Source organism: Portunus trituberculatus, chromosome 43 (genome assembly GCF_017591435.1).
Source record: "Portunus trituberculatus isolate SZX2019 chromosome 43, ASM1759143v1, whole genome shotgun sequence".
Taxonomy (NCBI): domain Eukaryota; kingdom Metazoa; phylum Arthropoda; class Malacostraca; order Decapoda; family Portunidae; genus Portunus; species Portunus trituberculatus.
In genome coordinates this window covers 22,655,389-22,679,189 of record NC_059297.1, presented here as the reverse complement: position 1 = coordinate 22,679,189, position 23,801 = coordinate 22,655,389, and the positions used below count along the sequence as shown (strand labels likewise).

Sequence of the window (23,801 nt, the reverse complement as noted above, 5' to 3'; positions counted from 1 at the left end):
AGAGAGAGAGAGAGAGAGAGAGAGAGAGAGAGAGAGAGAGAGAGAGAGAGAGAGAGAGAGAGAGAGAGAGAGAGAGAGAGAGAGAGAGAGAAATAGCCAGAAACAACAAATGAATCAAAACACAAAGACAAAATGAACATTGAAAACAAAACAAAACGAACACTTACATAAATCAACACATACTAGAACTTAACAGATATCTGCACAGCGTCTTGAATCACAGAAAACAAGAAGAGAGAAGTGCAAGACGTATAGGTAGCAATAATTCAATAAAACTTCATTTATACAACCCCCAGAAGTGTTGAGGGCCTTCTCCCCCAGTAAGTGATGTCGATGTGAGAGCATCATGCAAGCCACTAAGAGAGAGGATGCTGGTCCCTCTTCCCTTACCTTCCCTTCCCTTCCTTTCCTTTCCTTCTCTTTCCCTCTCTTCCCTTCCCTACACAGCCAATTTAGCGAAGACACTTAAATGACTTGTATGTACTGGGTGAGATTTGGTTGTATATCTGTCTGTCTCTGTCTCTGTCTCTTTGTCTTTCTCTTTCCTTTACTGTTACTCACTCAACCAATTACTACTGTCACTATTTTCATTTGTCCACTATCTCTCACTCACTTTTACAAACAGGTTCTCTCCCTAATTCATTTTTATTTTTTGCTTCATAGTTCTTTAGTCACTTTCACTTTATTCTATCAGTTACAATCACTACTTCACTCTCAAATATTCACTCTAACCATCACATTCTCTATAATTCACTTTCATTTCCTTATTGCTCCTATTTCACCATCACTTATTCTCACCGTCACGCTCACTCTCTCCATTTCCCAAGCACTTACTGGCTATGGTGAGCGTGGCGTTCCTGGAGGTGGAGGAGCCGTGCAGGTTGGCCGCCGTGCAGGTGTAGGTGCCGGAGTCCGTGTCCTTCTTGCCGGCCCGCGTGGACAGGAAGAAGAGGGAACCGGACGGGAAGAGCACGCGGTGGGACAGAGGATCGTCAGCCGAGGTGGTGACTGTCAGTCCGTCCCTGTTATGGAGAGAGGAAGACATTAAGGTTAGAGGTTAGGTGGCAGCGGTGGTGGTGGTGATGGTGGTGGTGTTGGTAGTGGTGGTGGTGGTAGTAGTCGTAGTAATTGTAGTAGTTGTTTTTGTTATTGTTGTTGTTGTTACTGTTGCTGTTGTTGCTGTTGTTGTATAAGCAGTTCTTAGAGTATATTATTATTATTATTATTATTATTATTATTATTATTATTATTATTATTATTATCATTATTATTATTACTATTATCATTATCATTATCATTATGATTATTATTATTATTATTATTATTATTATTATTATTATTATTATCATTATTATTATTACTATATCATTATTATTATTATTATTATTATTATTATTATTATTATTATTATTATTATTATTATTATTATTATTATTATTATTATTATTAGTAGTAGTAGTAGTAGTAGTAGTAGTAGTAGTAGTAGTAGTAGTAGTAGTAGTGAAGTAGCAGTAGTAATAGTAGTGGTAGAAGGTATAGTAACAGTTACAGTAAAACAAATAGTAGCAGTTGCAATAAGAATAGCAGTAACAAAAAACCGAAATAATGTTCAAGGTGAAAGAAGCAACAACAAATACCAACACTAACAGTAGTAGAACCAATAATAAAAAAAAACACAATAGCAGTAGCAGTAGAAGTAGAAACAGAAGTAAAAGCAAAATAGTACCACCACCACCACCACCACCACCAGGCATTGTTGCAGTGAGCAGCAGACACCAGTGAGAAGTTTGGTGCATATGTACACGTAATCTTGTTGTCAGACTCCTGAATAGAGGAAGTTAGTTTACGCGCGTATCTATAATGGGGATCTTAAATGTAGAGGCAGTAATTTTTTTTAAGGGGGAGGAAAGGAAGGCAAGGCTACACACAGGTAATATGGGTGTTAGTGCGAAAATTTAATACTGTAGTGTGTGTGTGTGTGTGTGTGTGTGTGTGTGTGTGTGTGTGTGTGTGTGTGTGTGTGTGTGTGTGTGTGTGTGTGTGTGTGTGTGTGTGTGTGTGTGTGTGTGTGTGTGTGTGTGTGTGTGTGTGTGTGTGTGTGTGTGTGTGTGTGTGTGTGTGTGTGTGTGTGTGTGTGTGTGTGTGTGTGTGTGTGTGTGTGTGTGTGTGTGTGTGTGTGTGTGTGTGTGTGTGTGTGTGTGTGTGTGTGTGTGTGTGTGTGTGTGTGTGTGTGTGTGTGTGTGTGTGTGTGTGTGTGTGTGTGTGTGTGTGTGTGTGTGTGTGTGTGTGTGTGTGTGTGTGTGTGTGTGTGTGTGTGTGTGTGTGTGTGTGTGTGTGTGTGTGTGTGTGTGTGTGTGTGTGTGTGTGTGTGTGTGTGTGTGTGTGTGTGTGTGTGTGTGTGTGTGTGTGTGTGTGTGTGTGTGTGTGTGTGTGTGTGTGTGTGTGTGTGTGTGTGTGTGTGTGTGTGTGTGTGTGTGTGTGTGTGTGTGTGTGTGTGTGTGTGTGTGTGTGTGTGTGTGTGTGTGTGTGTGTGTGTGTGTGTGTGTGTGTGTGTGTGTGTGTGTGTGTGTAGGAGGTCAAGAAACCATGGAGTCTATTACCGTATATAGCGTTATGAAACTACCAACCTCCCAACAACTGGCTCTCTTGTAACCTCTCTCTCTCTCTCTCTCTCTCTCTCTCTCTCTCTCTCTCTCTCTCTCTCTCTCTCTCTCTCTCTCTCTCTCTCTCTCTCTCTCTCTCTCTCTCTCTCTCTCTCTCTCTCTCTCTCTCTCTCTCTCTCTCTCTCTCTCTCTCTCTCTCTCTCTCTCTCTCTCTCTCTCTCTCTCTCTCTCTCTCTCTCTCTCTCTCTCTCTCTCTCTCTCTCTCTCTCTCTCTCTCTCTCTCTCTCTCTCCTCTTCTCTCTTTCTCTCTCTCCCTCTCCCTCTGTTAACTGCAAACTCTCTGCTTTTTTTTCTCGCTATATATAAAAAGAAAACACTCCTGCATTAAATTCCCATACTAACAATAGCCCTTCCCTCCCTGTCTATAAATACCACGCCTGCTCTCTCTCTCTCTTTCTCTTTTACGTGGCGCCAGTCGTCGTAAGGTAACTAACTCCCTCCATATACATAGAAGAGAACAACGCAGCGCCGCCCATATCAACTCCACTAACCCTCGAACTCCCTAACTCCGGACTGCGTTTTGCCTTAAATGTTAGAAAAATAAATAAATAAATAGACATTCACGTATTTATGTACATTTTCCGGTGGTCATTATCACTGATGTGTTTATTCATTATTCTACTGCAGGAATGGATGATTGTGGTGTTTTTTTTTTGTTTTTGCGAGATAACGTAACTCTCTCCTGATGCAAGTTTTATCAGCTCAATCAATAATTATAAACAGACAGGAAAGTGCATTAGACGAAAATTTATTTGCCTTCCTGTTTTGTGTGTTTATTTATTCATTTATTCGGCTGTAGTTTATTAGCATTTTTGTATCCTTTTTTTTTTTATCTATATTTCCTACTTTAAATCTCCTTCCTTCGCACGTGTAGAGGCAAACCCAACATCTTTCTGTTCAGTGTACTTTTATATTTTTCAATGTTATATTTTGTCGTGGTCTTTCTTGCTGCTATAATCGTCAATACGTTATTGCGGTTTTGGTCTGTAAATCTTTACTTTTTTTCATTTCCTTTTATCATATCTGGGCATAAGTGTCATATCTCTCTGTCAATCTCTATTTTCTTAATTCTTTTTTAGTTTACAAGGTGTGAACGGTTGGTATCTCTACATATCATTTTGTGTATCAGTATATCTTTTCAGACTCTCTCTCTCTCTCTCTCTCTCTCTCTCTCTCTCTCTCTCTCTCTCTCTCTCTCTCTCTCTCTCTCTCTCTCTCTCTCTCTCTCTCTCGAGCGGTCAGTGAATTAAAGTAATAAGTCTCATCAGTGTTTCGGTCAAGCTTTGTGTGTCTATCGCTCTACCCGGTGACTCGTGGAATTCCTGGCCGTCACTCACAGGCTGGAGTGGCTCGGTGCTGCAGTGTGAGTGGTGGGAGTTGATCTCGTAACATTATGCATGATGGCACGAAAGAAAGAGGAAAAACCTACATTTGAGGAATGGTAGATGATTCTATAGCGTTATTTGTCACGGTAGGAATATAAACATAATGGTTTGGAGTTATTACATAATTCAACGAAGCTATGGTGAGGATGACTTTTTTTATGGTGTGCTCTTAAAGATAAAATGAAAGTTGATTTTTTACATTATATACTTCAAGAAATTATGTAAACACGCCACATTTTCTTTTCTTACGTTTTATATAATAACACACCGTTATTTTCTTTATTTCTCTATAAAACATTTTGCATTTTAAGTCAAGGCAAAACTTTTTTCCTTGACATGCTTTGTTTTTTGTATTTTTACGCACCATTCTTTTCTTAAAAACGGCAAAACACTCCATAGTTTTATTTACACGGTGAAAGACGCAATGGTTGTTTATAACTTTCGTACTTAGAGCTGCACCAACACATAGCAAGCAGAAAACAGGCGGGTGGCAGCTATATACCACTGGACTTTGTATGAAAATGCAGGGAGAGAGATCTTCCTGACGTATATTGTCTTTCATCCCTGAATAATTTTGCCTGCTGACAAAGCTATACTCCGTAATCTGTGTGTTAATCCTGTATTCTGGGCAGGACAGCATGTAATGTCACGTCACTCTGATAAGGTCATCCGGTAAGACACGTAATACTTCCTGCATCATTACGTGCTTCATTCACCGAGTCCCTGTACGTCCTCATTGTTACTGCACCTGAGGGCTTGCGGGGAGCATTCATGATATCCTAAGCTGTGTTGTTATTGAAACCGTAGAAAATGCGGGAATTTACTGATTTGTGGATGCGTGATAGATGATTATTTATCTATTAAAGGGGCAATTAACATTCTTAATTCTGCTTCAAATATTAAGTACCCTAAAAATTTAACATGTTATACGAGTGCTTTCCAGCAAAAAATAGATGAATAAAGAGAGCAAAATGAATAAATAAAAGAAAGCAGTAATAACAATGAAAACGCACTGATTAATTCGAACCGTCACGTGTCGTGGTGTCTTTTGCAAATATGGAAGTTAATTTTCAGAAAGTTCTTGTTTTCAAAGATACTTATATACGTGAATAGAAAAATATACAAGGCTTCCTGTCTTTTTGTAATGTTTTCAGAACCCGTCCCATAAAAAAGCATCCTTTATATAACAATAAATATAATTAAAATGGACATTAAGTGCTTTATCTGATACTAGCATGTGATCCACGACTCCAGGATTCAAAGCTTCTTATGATGCATAAGACACCTTGCGTGACGCTCCATACAGTCAGATTTGCAACTGTACCAAAAGTGCATCACTTAACATTATGAAATTCAATGTCCATAACTTGAAGATACATTATCAGAATCTCCTCTCGCCACACATTATAGGACCCATCACAACACTCTGTACTTTGAATAGATTTACACGAACTTTAGGAGACTTTGAAGGGTTTCTAGCGGTGCTTGTATACGTCTCACAGGAAGACTTGGCATTCCATTGAGTTACAAGAGGTAGTACATTAACGAAAAACTCCGCCTTCATTACAGGAACCACAAGATCATGCCGTGCCTTCAGAATACTTTCACATACCGTGCATATTAAATTCATGAAAATTCTCAAACACGTGAAACTTTTAAATACCATGAAGACATTAAAAAAACATGAAACCCATACTAAAGAACAAGAAGTCTTTCAAAATATAGGAATCCTTTAAAAAACATGAAGGTTTCTAAAACACATGAAACTCTTATCAAAGAACATGAAGCCTTCTAGAATATACGAAGCCTTCAAAACACCTGAAAATTTTTAAAACAAGTAAATCTCTTAATAAAGAATATGAAGCATTTTAAAGAATACGAAGCCTTTAATCTAAAGATCTATACCCATATAAAATTAAAAACACTTGAAACACTTATTAAAAAAAAAAAAAGGTATTTCAACTTAGTTTTTAAAATGCATAATGACTTGAATTTATGTGATAAGAGATTCCATGATGTATGTCATTCCGGTTTATGGAGTGAGTTTTTTCTTTAACTGATGACTATACAAATGTCAGGTTTTCATGTCGCGGAAGTAATATAAGGTCAGCGATTGACGTCAGAAAATGAGTAATATGGAAAAAAAAAAAAAAAGTGACACGCACAAAGAGGATGACAGTGAAGAGGTTGACATTAACGTGGCGCTCCGTGGTTCATCGGCGGCGCTTTTTTTGATACTTCATATTTGTGGCTTTCAATATATATTCCATTTGTGGGTCGTAATGGAATCTGTCCAGCGGTGGTGTCTGGGATGATGATTTAAAGCTCTTTGTTCTCTCATAAGAACTATTTTTCCAAAGCTCTTGGCACGGTTAGTCTGATTCACATGAGTGATTTTGCTACGAAAAGTATGAACTTCTTGTTGAACTATTACTGTAATCTTGAACATCTCCACTGCAGCTTGTTAAATATACCAGCTGAAGTAAGAAACTAAAATCTAATGAATAGGAAAGACAAATTCAGTTGATGATGATTATATATTTACACTGAATATCAGTTTAACTTTGATATGTTAACAAGTCATAGGATGAAGGAAATCCTACATCAATGCAAACTGTATTTATAATGAAGGTAGATATAACCAGTTCCAACTTATCGCTGAAGATTACTGACGGGGAGAGAGAGAGCAAATGATAACGCCCGGGAATACTTGATTCCACCACTGATACTTTCAATAGCCAAGCACATTCCCGGAAATGTTAAAGACTTACCAACTGATGCGAAGCAAATCAATACATCTTTAATTATTCTCATGTAATGAAAAGTCAAATCAGTGTAGGCCTATTCCTTGCAAAGATGTGGAACCCTCTAACATTTTTTGACAGTATAGAAAATTAAATGTCATTGTAGTGCGCGTCTTGTAAATGCTCAGACGAACAAGCAGTTCAAGACTCACTGAAAATGCTCTGAAAGGTTTCACTGGTGAACCCGTGGCGTTCATGAGGCAGGAGCAGCAAGTGACACACCGCAGCTTCCACGCATGACTGCGCAATACTTAAGAATCAACCCTGACTAAACTAAATATAGTATACCGAATAGTGAGAGGAAGCTGTGGGTTGGACGGGAAGGGAAATACAAGAATATAACAATGCCTGTCTGATCTGGTTAGACTTGCTCAGTTTCGTTCATTACTGCAGAGTAGTTTAAAAATAATTTTGTAACTGGTTGCAATGTATGTTAATGAAGCGAGAGTCTGGTACTGACGTGAAGGAAAAAATAACAATGTCTGAATTGATTGGAATTTACCCCGTGAAAACTTCATCTCAAGGTTTGTATTTATTTTCCGCTGGAACGATTCTGGGAGATTGATTTCTTATCCGCTTAACCTAAGTAACATAGGTAAAATGACTCATTCCACGCAATACTGTTATTTTGATGTGCTAACTTTTACTGCCTCCTCTCTGTACAAGACTCTAATTTCACCTCATTAATGCAAAGGTTTAACCAGTACCTGCCCTGTTTAATCCCTTTTATTTATAAACTTTGCAACTTTCTGCCTGTTTTCCTTTCATCTCTCTTCCTTTAAGAATTTAACCGATGAGATGAATAACGAGACGTTCCTGGAATTCATATGACTGTTGATTAATATTATTTTTCTACGTTTGTTTAATTTTGTTTATTTGCTTATTTATTTATGCATTTGTTATAAATTCTCTTTATTTAATTTTCTTTAGTTTTTTTTTTTTGAACGAGAAGTTTCCTTCTATTTTGCCTTGGCGGTTTTCCTTCACATTGTAAAAAGAAATATATGAATGGTTTAATCCCTGCATGTAACAGCTGATAATATATTTGAACGTAAAAGGACTATTCCTTACAAAACAAAAATCGCACATAAACCAGTCATGAACTGGTTTCATGTCTTCACTTATACAAGCATGTCTGAGAATGTAAAATGCACCTAAAGCAAATGTCGTTTGATAAAACAGGCATTATTTTACCATGGTGGAAGCAACGTGTGATTTTCCTTGCTGCGGTACTTCGTGCAAGATAATGAAGGTTGCTTCCAGGTGACACAGAACTAACACCAGGCAACGGCGAAACAAATACTACACTCGCTGAATTGAGTGTCATTTTAACCACGAAATTTACCGAATTCTTCTTCTGAATTAGATTATTTCTGCTTATCAGTTCCAGTCCATGCACGAAGTGGCACGTTACGCTAAACTTGCACGCATAGTAGCACGCACGCACGCACGCACGCACGCACACACACACACACACACACACACACACACACACACACACACACACACACACACACACACACACACACACACACATTACATAGAGAAAGAGCATTTAGTATAATCTTCACAGTTTGACCACTTCCTCTTAATCCCTTCAGCTCTGGGACACATTTTTACCTTGATTTTTTGTGCACGATTAGATCATTTTATTGACATTAGGAATGGTCTATGGAGGTCAGAAGATTAATGGCTAGAGTTATCACTATTTTAATCCACACACACGTTTCTGAAGCTGTATAAAATCACCAAATAGTAAGCAAAATGAATATGAAAACACGTCATGGCAGTACTGAAGGGGTCAATCAGAAATACAAATACAAACCTCATACAGAGCAAAGAGATAAAGTAGCAGTAATAGATTTCATGAAGGATTTACACCCTTCAGTAGTACAAAGACATCTGGGAACGTCTTAAAGTAACAGATGCACGAAACCTTAATGAAGAAGGACTCTGAACACAGCATTCTCCTCTAAATATTAAGTCTTATCTTCAAATAAAAATAAAATAATATGTTAATTACGTCAGGATTTTGCATATAAAAGTGTTTAAAATTATTCATTAATGTTCCTATGTAAATGTATTAAAGGGCGGTTTCTTTTATCTTCTTACTTCGCTTCCTTGTCCTCTTCTTACTCTTCTTCTTCTGCCTCGCCTTCTTCTCCTCCTTCTATCCGTCCTTTTACATCATCCACTTCCTTCTCATTCTCATGGTCTTTCTTACATCTTTCCTTTCTCTTTCTTCTTTCCTTTTCCCTTGTTCTATTCGCATCCTTTCTCTTCTTCTTTTGTGTTCCTCTTCCTCCTTCTCTTTCATACATATTTTCTTTTTCTCTCATGCCTCTTTTCTATCTTTCCTTTTTCCATTTTCATTATATTTTCGAAACAGTTTTATATACATTTCTCTCTCTCTCTCTCTCTCTTTCTCTCTCTCTCTCTCTCTCTCTCTCTCTCATATATTTTGTACCCATTTAGCTCACAGTCTTTACTTCTACAATTTTATTTCCCTCTCCTACTCTCCCAAGCTCTCTCTCTCTCTCTCTCTCTCTCTCTCTCTCTCTCTCTCTCTCTCTCTCTCTCTCTCTCTCTCTCTCTCTCTCTCTCTCTCTCTCTCTCTCTCTCTCTCTCTCTCTCTCTCTCTCTCTCTCTCCCTCTTTCCATCTTGCGAGTCTGTATATTTCCTCTCCCTATTTTCACGTTTCCTCCTTTCTCCTTCCTTTACTCTCTCTCTTTAACTACTTCGTTCTTTTTCCCATCTCTGTTTGTTTATAACTGTGTGTGTGTGTGTGTGTGTGTGTGTGTGTGTGTGTGTGTGTGTGTGTGTGTGTGTGTGTGTGTGTGTGTGTTTCTTATAATTCACGTTTTGTTCTTCTTTTCGTCTGTTTATTGTTGGGTATTGTTGTAGATATCATTGATTTTATTGTTTTCATTCCTCCTCCTCCTCCTCCTCCTCCTCCTCCTTTCCTTCCATCTCTACTTCGTTTTCCTTATCCACTCCTCCTCCTCCTCCTCCTCCTCCTCCTCTTCCTCTTTTCCACTACCTCCACCACCAAAACCATTACCTCCTCGTGCAGTGAAATGGCAGCAGTATACAACTCCATCTTAACTGTGTAGGTATTGCCGATGTCACCTTTAGTGGAGCGGCGGCGGCGGCGGCTGCGGCAGTGTGCGTGAAGCCAAATGGTCGGTCATCCGTTCGACTCCCGCGATATGCACCAGGGATTGTTTCTCCTTCCTTCCCAATTAATTTGTCCGGGTTCCCTCATTTCTTGGAGGTATTACACTGTTTCTTCTGCTTCACCTTCCTGTTCTGCCTCTTGTTCTGTTTCTGCTTCTCTGTCTCCTACCCTTCTTTCCTCGTTTTATCTTCCTCATTTTCTCTTGTTGGTGCTGCTGTTTCTTCTCGTCGTTCTTCGTGTTCTCTCTCTCTCTCTCTCTCTCTCTCTCTCTCTCTCTCTCTCTCTCTCTCTCTCTCTCTCTCTCATCTCTCTATGTTGTTGTTGTTGTTCTTGTTGTTGCTTTTCTTTCTTCTTTCAGGACAATCACCTCATTTGGGAAAATTAAACAAAACAGCTTCTTTGTATTGAGAAAAATTTTATTATGTTTGTTTGTGTGTGTGTGTGTGTGTGTGTGTGTGTGTGTGTGTGTGTGTGTGTGTGTGTGTGTGTGTGTGTGTCTTCGTTTGTTGCTGTCACGGTTTCTAAAGTACTAGTAATTGTTCATCGTTTGTATATTTGAATGTTTGCGTAAGTACAGTAGTAGTAGTAGTAGTAGTAGTAGTAGTAGTAGTAGTAGTAGTAGTAGTAGTAGTTGTTGTTGTTGTTGCAGTACCAGTAGTTGTAGTTGCAGTATTAGTAGCAGAAGTTGCAGTAATAGTAGCAGTAGTTGCAGTAATAGTAGCAGCAGCAGCAGCAAGAGCAGCAACAGCAGTAGTAGTAGTAGTAGTAGTAGTAGTAGTAGTAGTAATTATTTTTGTATTCGTTCTAGATAACCAATTTAAGTTCAAGGTAATATATGATTCGGACTGTTATTCTAGCTGCTGTTACTTTAGAAATTAAATATAAGACTCTTGTAAAGCTGTACAGAAAATGCAAAAAAAAAAAAAACGCAACAGTAAGGAATGTGAACGCCAAGGAAAACAAAACAAAACAAAACATCAACACGTCTGTCTTATAACTATTCACATAACCTAAAGATACAAAGAACAGAAAATAAAGTGAAACAAATGTAAAATAAAGTGGCAGAGTTTAAGAACAAAGAGAACAAGGATAACAACAACTGCGAAAAAGGAGGAAGAGGAGGAGAAAGCAAGCATATTAATCGCAAGAGGGGTACGACAAAGGGAGAATGTCCGAGTCCATCACAGGTTCCATATACTGTGTACAGATTAACATGGCGATAAACCCTTCATGTCCTCTCCGCCCTGCACACGTCACTGGCTAACTTGATGGACATAACACCCCCACTCAGCCCCGACCCAGAATCCTGATCCCGCCCCGAGCTTGAGAGTCTGATCGTCTGGCTGGAGGAGGAATGGCTGTCTGGGTAGAGTGTGTCGTCTTGTACTGTGTGATGCGTGACTGGTGGAGAGAGAGAGAGAGAGAGAGAGAGAGAGAGAGAGAGAGAGAGAGAGAGAGAGAGAGAGAGAGAGAGAGAGAGAGAGAGAGAGAGAGAGAGAGAGAGAGAGAGAGAGAGAGAGAGAGAGAGAGAGAGAGAGAGAGAGAGAGAGAGAGAGAGAGAGAGAGAGAGAGAGAGAGAGAGAGAGAGAGAGAGAGAGAGAGAGAGAGAGAGAGAGAGAGAGAGAGAGAGAGAGAGAGAGAGAGAGAGAGAGAGAGAGAGAGAGAGAGAGAGAGAGAGAGAGAGAGAGAGAGAGAGAGAGAGAGAGAGAGAGAGAGAGAGAGAGAGAGAGAGAGAGAGAGAGAGAGAGAGAGAGAGAGAGAGAGAGAGAGAGAGAGAGAGAGAGAGAGAGAGAGAGAGAGAGAGAGAGAGAGAGAGAGAGAGAGAGAGAGAGAGAGAGAGAGAGAGAGAGAGAGAGAGAGAGAGAGAGAGAGAGAGAGAGAGAGAGAGAGAGAGAGAGAGAGAGAGAGAGAGAGAGAGAGAGAGAGAGAGAGAGAGAGAGAGAGAGAGAATGTACCACCAAATTAGTAACGTTTCGTAAAAGGGAAAGAGGAGGAAAAGGATGAAAAAAGTTCGAATTCAAATACATATCTGAATTACTGTTTGGGGTTTCGACAAAAATACATTGTTGGTCTTTTCGTATATATTTTTAAGAGGGAGTGGTGGTGGTAGCGGCAGTTTGATGGGTGGGCGGCGGTATGGACGTGGGAGAATGGGGACGTGTCACGGAGGTATGCTAATGTGCTGGTGCTCCGGTACTGACGTGTGCTGGTGACCGTAATGACGTTTTACTGCACTGGGGCTTTAGTCTGATGTGACATGCTTTTTTTTATGTAAGAGGGATGAAGAAAATAAAATAAGTGAAAGAGTTACTTAAAGAACGTCCTAGTCCCCAGATAGAGTGATGATCTGTACAAGAGAAATGAAAACGTGTTACAGTGGAATGATGTTTGTTACTGTAGAATGATGAACAGTGAAAAGACCAGGTGCTAAAAAAAATGATGACTTGATATAGTAGAATGATGACTTATAAACGGAATAAGGAGTTTTAACGGAATGGTGGTACGCAATGATATAAAGAATAGAGCAAGTGGTATGATTTTTCTTAGTGGCATGACCTGTTTGTGATTTTCTAGTGGCGTGACGTGTTATTGGCGTGACGTGTTAGTGGGGTGACGTGTTAGCAGGGTGATATATTAGTGGCATGTTCTATTAGTGGCATGACTTGTTGCCGCCATGAAGTATGAACGGCATGTCGTGTTCTACTGATAAGCAAACACACACACACACACACACACACACACACACACACACACACACACACACACACACACACACACACACACACACACACACAAAAGTCACGTTACACAGGCAGGTCTTTTTCGTGATATTCCCGCGTGCACTCAACTATTCCCCCAGCCACGCATCACCAGCTCGCTAAGGGTGGAGGCGCGCCAGTATTTCAGCGGCAGATTATTTTCCGAGGGACTTTTTTTCTCTCTACTTTACGTACCATGCCCGCGTGTGGCTGTACTGTAATGACTCCCGAGGCCAAACACAGTCACGGAAATCCAGGCCAAAATACACAGTGCGATATTATGTGTGGTGTATTCCAGTCCATTACTATACACGGGGACGCCAGAGACAGTTCAGAAATGTTCACTGGCATTTACGGATCTGGTTTAGAAATGACCACTTTTATTTCCAGAGTTGGTTTAGAAGTATCAACCTTTTTAATACTGAACTAGTCTTAAAAATCAGTATTTCTAAGATTTTCACTTCCTCTTTCAAAACTGGTTCACTAATTTTCATATAATTACCAGAACCAGTCCCAAGATATATCCACATTCACTCTAAGAACCAGACAAATTTCCACTTATATTTCCAGAACTGGTTGAAAAATATCCACTTGTATTTTTAAAACCTTTCAAGAAAACCCACTACGACTTCGAGATACGGTTTAAAAAAAAAGTATCTTAGAACAAATCCACAAATATCTAATTTCACTTCCAAAACCAATACAAAAATATCCATTTCCACTTAAAGATTTCTACAAGAATATCCAATTAACTTCCAATACTATTGATTACCTGACCAAGACTAGAAAATAAAATCCACTACACAAATATTAACTTCTTGGCTTAACAGAAGCCTTAAAACTCTCTGCCTCACTTTGCTTCCCTTAAACTAACCTTATCTTTCAATTATCTTCCTTTTGACTTATCTTGCTTATGAATTAGAAAAAAACATCATCACCTTTTCCTTTTACCGACTCTCTCTCTCTCTCTCTCTCTCTCTCTCTCTCTCTCTCTCTCTCTCTCTCTCTCTCTCTCTCTCTCTCTCTCTCTCTCTCTCTCTCTCTCTCTCTCTCTCTCTCTCTCTCTCTCTCTCATATACTGCAGATACTTGGACGTCAATAAAATAGTTCAGTACAAGTTTGTGTAATTTTGAAGCACCAGTGGCTTGTAAAATGAGTGAACAAGTCGCCAAAAGCCTTTCAGTAGATCCAGTTTTAATTCCACTCAGTCAGCTCATGCAGGGTGATGACAATAAACTGCGTGTCATCGTGTCATTAGCAGTCAAAGGGTTAAGGCTAAACACGGCCATCGGAGAGCGGGAAAGTAATTAATGTATCAGAAAGTGAATTAAATGTATGGAAATTGGTTTGCTGGCTGGCTGGCTCCCTCCTCCTCCTCCTCCTCCTCCTCCTCTCCCAGCCTCCCTGACATTTCTCTGTGTACACTCGCTCAGCCCCCCCCCATGACTGTTTGATCCCAGAATACGTATGGTTTGCCCTTGAAAAAGGAAAAATTATAAAAGTTTAACGGCCAGCCATCACTACCGCTGCTCGTATGTAGCGTCACGCAAAATGTAAAAGAGTTCTTTCATTTAAACATCTTACATACATACATACATACATACATACATGCATGCATACATACATTTACGTATACTAGTTGAGAAATTAAAAAATAGAAATGCGACATAGGTGGTGTGTGACGCTTTTTGTGTTATTGTGACATGGGAAAATGGAAAATGGTAGATGTTATGCACTGAACAGGTAATGCATAGATAGACAAATATTGAAGCAGCGGAATGGCAGCACAGGTGTGGTAAAAAACGAAGACAAAGGTGATATAGAATTACAGACACACAAATACACACACACACGCACACACACACACACACACACACACACACACACACACACACACACACACACACACAGAGAGAGAGAGAGAGAGAGAGAGAGAGAGAGAGAGAGAGAGAGAGAGAGAGAGAGAGAGAGAGAGAGAGAGAGAGAGAGAGAGAGAGAGAGAGAGAGAGAGAGAGAGAGAGAGAGAGAGAGAGAGAGAGAGAGAGAGAGAGAGAGAGAGAGAGAGAGAGAGAGAGAGAGAGAGAGAGAATTTTTGCTGGAGTGGCCGACAGAAATGAGTGGAAAGGATTAGACCTTTTATCCTGTAGTAGAGTCACAGAGGATGATGATGATGATGATGATGATGATGATGATGATGATGATGATGATGATGATGATGATGATGATGTTGATGTTGATGATGGTGATGATGATGATGACATTGATGATGACTATGATTATGAGTAGAGTAAAAACAGGATGTAATTGCTACGCATCTACATATTTACTGAATTGCTTCGTCTCTAAGGATAAATTTGTAATAGTTCAGTTTGGATCAATGGAAGACTATACCAAACCGTCACATTTATCACATACATACATACATACATACATACATACATACATATATCAACACATAAATACATACTTCCAACCGTATATTAAAATCTTTGCATCCTGCCGCGCTCAATTCCTTTGTTTTGTCTTTTCTAGGATCTGCTGTCCGCTAACCTTAGGATCTGACACTTGTAAGGCTTTGTAAAGAGACTGCCATCAAATCAGAGGGTGTGAGATCAAGGGAAAGCAACTCAATAATGGAAAAATAAGTGTGTACGATAAGAAACTTTTGAACGTGCTTATACGTGGTTAGGGTTCATCAAGACAGCAGATATGTATAGATAAGTAGATTACTTTCTATATATTTGTCCATTTATTGACTGACTGACTAAATGATCGATTGAAAACGCCCAACCGCATAATAGTGTCGGTACGATACACCAGCTGCTGCTACATCCTTGATAAAACTGACACTTCGCATGGCATTATCACTGTCATCATATATGCATAACGTTGCCATGAATGGTGCATGGTGACATTTTATTCTCATACCATCCTCCTTTGTTCACGCTTTTCACATATTTCATAACAACGTGCTGGTGAATCCTGCATAACTCGCAATGTTTCTCTCTCTCTCTCTCTCTCTCTCTCTCTCTCTCTCTCTCTCTCTCTCTCTCTCTCTCTCTCTCTCTCTCTCTCTCTCTTACTTCGCCGGAGCCAGAAACTATACAAATTATTCCCATATGGTGTGTACATGAGAGGGAACATAATAAGCACTAGTCAGAAACTTTTAATATCTTTTGTTCGTCCAATTTAAAAGTGTATGGAAAAGAATAATGAGGAATTTAACAGAAATCACCACGCGGAAAAAGTGGCTCCTGTGAAGTGTGTCGCCTTTCACACTCCACCGCCACTCGTTTCTCTCAAGGAGACTCGAGTACGTATTCAATTACTGTGAATTCTTTGTCCTCACTTGAGAGTTCGAGTCACATCACGCACTCTCTTAAAATACATACATTACAATTTTCAAATACAACAGTTTCATTTCTACACACACACACACACACACACATATATATATATATATATATATATATATATATATATATATATATATATATATATATATATATATATATATATATATATATATAGAAAACTGTAGACTGACTCAGTGATAGCTACAGAATCATTACTTGATTTACCCTGCGCAGTAAAGGCAAGGACTGGTTTAACAATGTCTTTTGTCAGTGCGTAAACTTTTAATTGGTATTTGGCACATTATCCCTTTAATACAAACTAGCCTGATGTATTTCCTTTGTTTCAACACACTTTTTAAACATGATACAGGGCAGAGTCTATAAGCTCTTTGAAGTTTCATTCCTGTAGATTCTTAGAAAAGATCTTGTATTTTGCCTTCAGTGTTGTGAATTGATGGATACTGCAACAGTCAATCCTAGTGTAACATTTAACCACACAACACAGCAATTTCTAGTAAAGGAAGGAAAGAAAGCGCCGTGACTTGATACCATCCTTCTGCCAGGGACGACCACTCCCCCCACCATCACACACACACACACACACACACACACACAGACACACATTAGGGATGCCAACCCCAGCTGGTTACTGTCCCACGATTTGTAGCGCTGACAGACGCCATCCCAGAGCGAAAACAAAAAAAGAGGAGAAAGATGAGCCGCATTACATGTCGGCTGCGCGCTGAGATGACGATGAGAAATGGCTAAATATATTAGGATTAGATTTACGCCAAAGCCGAGACTTGCAAAGTCTAATGCAGCAGCCCTCGTCTTCATCTGCAGTATAATACATTATAAACCAAAAGTTTTGGAATTCTGACTCCTCTTAACTTTGTGGAAATATTACTAAAAAAGATGACGCTAATGCGAGAGAATCTCTAGTATTCAAAATTTCTGCTTCGTTGAAAACAAAATTCAAAACTGGAGCACACGCAGCCCTGTGGAGGTACTGGGCACAGTGCTCACAAGTGTAGTATTACTGTTTTAGCCACTGCTGAGTGGGGAGCCATGTTGTCAGTCATTCACCTCAGCAAATTACTCTGAAACACACACATTTAAGACTCTTCTCGCCATTTTGGATAATCCTCTTCAGACTGAATTCCTTAGGGACAAGTATGTGGACTTTTTTTTTTTTGCAGACTTTTTTCCTTTTTAAGTCGGTTCTAGACCAAAATCCTATTACTGAATAAGCGAAAAATCCTAGCTAGCATATCCAGTTAAACGTCGCTTGTATGTCATAAATCTACCGTCATTCACTGAATTATCTCAAACGTTTTGCCACTATGTTGAGTTCAGAAATGTCATACCAGATGCCTGTGTCGCCAAACTACCAATTAAAATTACACCTTTGAATAACAACCAACGTCTGTGATGATATTCTTGGTCAGTTAATTGTGTAACTTGATAAAGATACAAGAAAGAGTAATCACATGAGATACATCACAGATTACTCAATGTCTGGGATGATAAGCTTCACTCTTACTATCTATTTGACAACCGCTGCTTTAAAATCTACAAAACTGAGAGAGAGAGAGAGAGAGAGAGAGAGAGAGAGAGAGAGAGAGAGAGAGAGAGAGAGAGAGAGAGAGAGAGAGAGAGAGAGAGAGAGAGAGAGAGAGAGAGAGAGAGAGAGAGAGAGAGAGAGAGAGAGAGAGAGAGAGAGAGAGAGAGAGAGAGAGAGAGAGACGTGCATCTGTAATAAAATAGGAATGGAAGAACCCGCCGCTTTCCCAAGGTTTTTTTCCTTTTAAAGCAGTGGTCCCCAAACAAACAGTGTCGGGAGTGCAGCTCATCATTCCACACTGATGAATTAGCGGTGACGTGCTCTTCTCTGCTGCCTCTCTGCCCTCCTACGACTGCCGGTGTTGTGCTGGGGAACATTACGTGGTGGTTACTTTTCTCAGGTGTGCCAAGATAGGTAACACACTCATCAGGAAATGGAAGCCACTGAAGTGTTTCCAATAATGAGAGGTGTAAGCGAGACATGCAAAATCCAAAGGGACAGTAATCAGAGGAGGCCAGGATATCATAGGTTCGTTTGAGTAAGTTAGATTTAGGAATGAGATAAGAAGGAATTAGTTCTCATATAGAGTGGAAAATGAATGGAGTAGACTCAGCAATCAGGTTTTTACTCATTAGGGAGCATTAGGAGAAGATTAGAAAGATACAGGGAAGAGAATGACTAGTGGAAATAGGGAGTTATGCTTCATGTAAGTCCTGACCTGAAGGCTTCCCATATTTTCTTCGTTTTTGTTATAAGGTACTTCCTAAAACCTTTCTGATAGAGTTGCAATATCCTACATTGAGATTACAAAGCGACAAATAGTTACTAAACGCTTATAATTAGAGTATGACCATCAGTTAAATCAATACTACCGCCACCACCACCACCACCACCACCACCACCACCACCACCACTAATAGCAACACGCCATCAACACTTCAGTTCTGTTCTTCACCTCTCTCACCCATCCTTTTACCTCTCTTTCTCTCTCTCTCTCTCTCTCTCTCTCTCTCTCTCTCTCTCTCTCTCTCTCTCTCTCTCTCTCTCTCTCATTGCTCTCTCCCTCACTGATCGCTTTCTCTCTCGCTCTTTCCTTCACTCATCGCTCTCTCTCTCCCTCTCTCATCACTTTTTTCTCTCGTTTTCCACACTCATCGTCCTCTCCCTCATCTCCCTTACTCATGGCGGTTCAATCCTCAGCTTATAGACTAATTTCTTTCAATTGTGAAGGTGCGAAAAATAAATTGCCATATATACAATCGTTATGTGAAGATGCAGATCTGGTATTTTTGCAGGAAACGTGGACAATGCCACATGAATCTAATCTATTTGATAATGTTCATCACGACTTCAACAGTTATTGTATTTCCTCTGTAAATTGTGATTCTTCCCTTCTTATTGGTCGCCCTTATGGAGGCCTGTGTATACTATACAGAAAGCATCTTACGCTTGTTGGTAACGTCATAAATTTTGATGACAAGCGACTGCTTGGCTTTATTATTAACTGTGATAATCTAAAATATTTATTTATAAATGTGTACCTACCATATCATTCTGAAGAGAATGTAGCTGAATTTACTATGTATATGGGGAAATTAGAAGGTATTTTGGAGGAGTATGATGTGAACGGTGTGGTGATAATTGGAGATTTTAATTCTGAACCGGGAAAAGAATATTATGATCAATTGTCTAACCTTTGTAATGATTATGAGTTAATTGTAAGTGATGTGGCCATTCTTGCACAGGATTCATTCACACATGTGAACAATTCATCTTTGAAGAAGTCTTGGTTGGACCATTGTGTTTCATCGCCGAGCTTGCATAATGCCATTACTGAAATTTATATTGATAATGATGCTACACTGTCTGATCACTTTCCACTTTTTGTTACAATGGATTTTAATAGCCTTCCTAAGGGTGTTACTCCTAATTCTAATAGCGATTCTAAAATACTTTGGAATTTTCTAGATGATAGTTTATGTTCTAAGTTTTATAATGATCTCTTAGAGGAATTTGATTTTAACGAGGTGTATGATTTCTGTTATTGTAGAAATAAGTGTAACGATGCTTGTCATTGGGCTCTATTGGAATCGAAATGGGCCGAATTCATAGGTGCTATAAACCGTGTGGGACGTGAGACGTTTGGTGTTGAATGTAAAAAAGCCAAAGTAATACCGGGCTGGAATCATCATGTAAAGAATCTGTACCGATGTTCGCGAGAAGCTTTTAAGCAATGGAGGCGTCAAGGCGCAGAAAGGCACGGAGAAGACGCCGAGCGTATGCGGTCAGCTCGAGCAGACTTCAAATACGCCTTACGCCAGTGCCGTCGCGACGAAGAGGCGATGCGAGCCGAGGCGATGTCACGTAGGCTCGCGTCGGGGAACTCTAGGGCGTTCTGGAGAAGTGTGTCAGGATCTAGCGGCGGAGCGGCGGCGAGGCCCGACCGCATCGGTGGAGCGGTGGGTGACAAGGACATTGCCAATATGTGGGCGGCCAAGTACGGCTCGATCTTGAACTCGCTAGAGGACGAAGCACATCGAAAGGAATTTTTCAGACATTATAACCACATTGAAGATGAATACATCGATCACGTTACAGTAGAGGAAATAAAGACAATTATAGATAAGTTGAAAGATGGCAAAGCGGTTGGTCTTGATAATGTACCCAATGAATTTTATCGTAGATGTCCTTTTATTATTGTAGTATTTTTATCGCTTATGTCGAATTGTTTTTTGGTGCACGAGTTTTTACCAGAGGCTGTCATTGACGCTAAAATCATGCCACTATTGAAAGGGAAGCTTTTAGATTTTGCAATTAGTGACAACTACCGTCCCATAACTGTGTCATCTTCATTTTCTAAAATTTTTGAGAGCATTATGTATAACAGAATACAAAATGAACTTCATACTGAAGATAACCAATTTGGATACAAAAACCAAATTTCAACTGATATGTGTATTTTTAGCTTTAAAGAAATAGTAAATTATTACCATAAGCAAAGTTCCCCAGTATATGCATGTTATATGGATGTTAAGTCAGCCTTTGATAGAACCTCCTATTATAAATTGTTTACTAAATTATTAGAACGAGGTGTACCAAGGAAGATTGTGAATATTTTAAGAGTTTGGTATGTAAACCAGACTATTTGTGTGGGCTGGGGTGAACAACTGTCACATAAGTTTCACATGCAGAATGGAATACGTCAGGGTTCCATACTCAGCCCGTATCTGTTTAATGTGTTCATGGATGAGCTGAACATCAAGTTAAATCAAAGTAACCTCGGATGTCACATTGCTAATAACCCAATGAATAACTTGTCATGGGCTGACGATCTAGTCATTATAACCCCTTCTAGTCATGCCCTATGTGGTATGCTGGCTGTCTGTGAATCCTTTGCACGGAATCATTTGATGATATTTAACACTAAGAAAACGAAGTGCATGCTGTTTAACTCTAGACATTCCACGGTATACCAAAAACCAATAATTAAATTATGTGGCAAAGTGTTGGAATTTGTTGACAACTTCACATACCTCGGTCATATAATATCAAGTAATCTTACAGATGATGAGGATGTAATGAATCAAAATAGAAAATTATGTGCTAGGGGTAATATGCTTGTGAGAAAATTTAAGTCATGTTCCTTCGACGTCAAATGTACACTGTTCCGTGCTCTATGTTATAATGTGTATGGCATGTCCCTGTGGAGTAATGTGAAAGTCTCTACGTTAAATAGGCTAAGAGTAAATTATAATAATGTTCTTCGCCGACTCGTTAACATCCCACCTTGGAGTAGTGCCTCAGAGATGTTTGTAACCCTAAGGATGAAAGGTTTCTACGAATTGAGGCGTAGTTGTTGCTACAGTCTTAGGAGCAGGATACTTGCAACGACCAACTCAGTGGTGCAACGTATCACCAACAGTGATGCCCGCTGGGTATCCCTTTGTGGCAGCAGTGGGACACTTTACTGTATATACAACATCCCAGGCAATAGTTATACTGACACTGTTGATGTAAAATGTATGTAGATTTTAGCCAAGGGCTCAAAGACAATTACTTGACATAGAGTGTATTAAGTTAGTGAGATTTAAAAAAAAAAAAAACTTATTTTGTATTTTATTAAATTTAAGATAGCTTTTACCTATCTCCATTTACATTGTATGGCATTTAAGCTGAAATAAAGATTATTATTATTATTATTATTATTATTATTATTACTCGTATTGCTGCACTGCTCGTATGGAAGGCAAGTCCATATAATAAAAATAACCTCGAAGTGAATAACACCAGGATAAGCGGACGAGGCCAGCCAGCGGGTACGGAAGGCAACAACAGAGGCATTTAACTGATGACTCTACCTCAGAATATTGCATTTGCCCCAGGTGGTGGTGGTGGTAGTGGTGGTGGTGGTAATGAAAGTGAGTCGGTGTGTTGGCGGTGGGAGGCTGCAACGCATCGAGTGTGTGTCTGTGTGTCAGTAATGTGTGCATGATGGAGCCACGTCACCATACTTTGCTTCACGGTCTCTAGCGGCGCAACTTTCCCATCTGAGGACACGCTCATATAATAGGAGCAACATAAAGGAAGATACGAACAAGAAGTTGACGTGGCGTTGTTTTGAGTATTAAACGTTTACTTCACTTCCTGATAGGCCTATGTACTCCTGCATTAACTCAAAACCTAATCTGACCTAATTTTTTTGCTAAAATCCTGAACTATAAAATACCAGACTCTATAAACACAAATAATCCAAAATCCTACACGAATATAAGGATTTTTGACATAAGCTACATCACTACAGTATGTTTTAAAACAAGGAGGTAATGTGATGCGTTCAGTGAGTAACACCAACGCCCAGTGAGAAAAATAGTGTTTTCTTGCTCTCATTTGATAGACTTACTGTTGCTGAGGTGAAGAGGGCAGGCGAGGCGGCTGTGGTTTTGTACTGACACAGGGATTTATCTGAGCTGGACATGCATAAGCTCACACTCACACACACACACACACACACACACACACACACACACACACACACACACACACACACACACACACACACACACGCACACACGGCAGTCATCAGTATCTGAAGGCGAGAGAAGGAATATTTTGCAGAATACATTACTACACTGAACAACTCTATAGGGAGATATGGCATTCCATATATATCACACTAACAAGTTGTCTGGCTTGACTTTGATTTTATTTTGCTTTCTTCCTATCCTTTTCATTCATCTGTTCTATCTATCATCTATTTCATTCCAATTTTTACTCTTTTAACCTTCTAAAACCATCAAATAAAGCGGGATTTCCTCCCATTCCCGTAGCCTTAACCACTCCCTCCTTGACACTCAGTACACCAGAGCCATCATCCATCACAATTCAATAGCTGAAGAAAGGAAGAGTGGAAGGAACATACGAGTATACGATTCCCTACTGAAGACGAGGAGAAATCGAGGAACGAGTCGAGCTAACCACCCAGAGAACCAGACATCATCCGCATCACAAAGGCGTCCAATAATTGTGGCAGAGTCAGGTATAAAATAAATTCCCCAAGCTGTGTATTCTCCATTTCCCTCAGCAATTATTCCGCCAGTCCAGTACATGACGAGTTTCTTTCCATCATCGCTACTTTCATCATTATTGTTATTATTCAATGGAAATCGGCCTTTTAGAGCGGCGGGTCTGCGATGCGGGGTGATATGCACGTGCAGGGAGACGCGAGATGACTTAGGGAGATTAACACTGCAGCACAAGAGGTCGTTAGCGCGGACATAATGCCGGTAATAACCCATAAAGAAGCGAACCCCTTGCACTCCTCACGGTGATGAAGGGAAGGAGTGTGTGTGTGTGTGTGTGTGTGTGTGTGTGTGTGTGTGTGTGTGTGTGTGTGTGTGTGTGTGTGTGTGTGTGTGTGTGTGTTTACCTGTACGTCACTTAAGTAATTGTTTCCCTTCGTGGACTTTTTTACGATTTTTTTTATATTTTATTTCCTTCATTATTTATGTATTTATTTATCAGCTTTCCTGACAAATTAGTTCATCCGATATTCTATCATGAGAGAGAGAGAGAGAGAGAGAGAGAGAGAGAG

General features: G+C 39.7%; 1 protein-coding gene across 1 annotated transcript in view; it reads right to left on the bottom strand.

The window, feature by feature from the left end:
- Nucleotides 1–23,801, bottom strand: part of LOC123518006 (roundabout homolog 2-like) — a 125,172-nt gene that overhangs the window by 67,914 nt on the left and 33,457 nt on the right. The window contains exon 3 of the mRNA XM_045278507.1: nucleotides 835–1,022. Coding sequence (XP_045134442.1) covers nucleotides 835–1,022 — 188 coding nt within the window. The remainder of the gene's footprint in view (nucleotides 1–834; nucleotides 1,023–23,801) is intronic.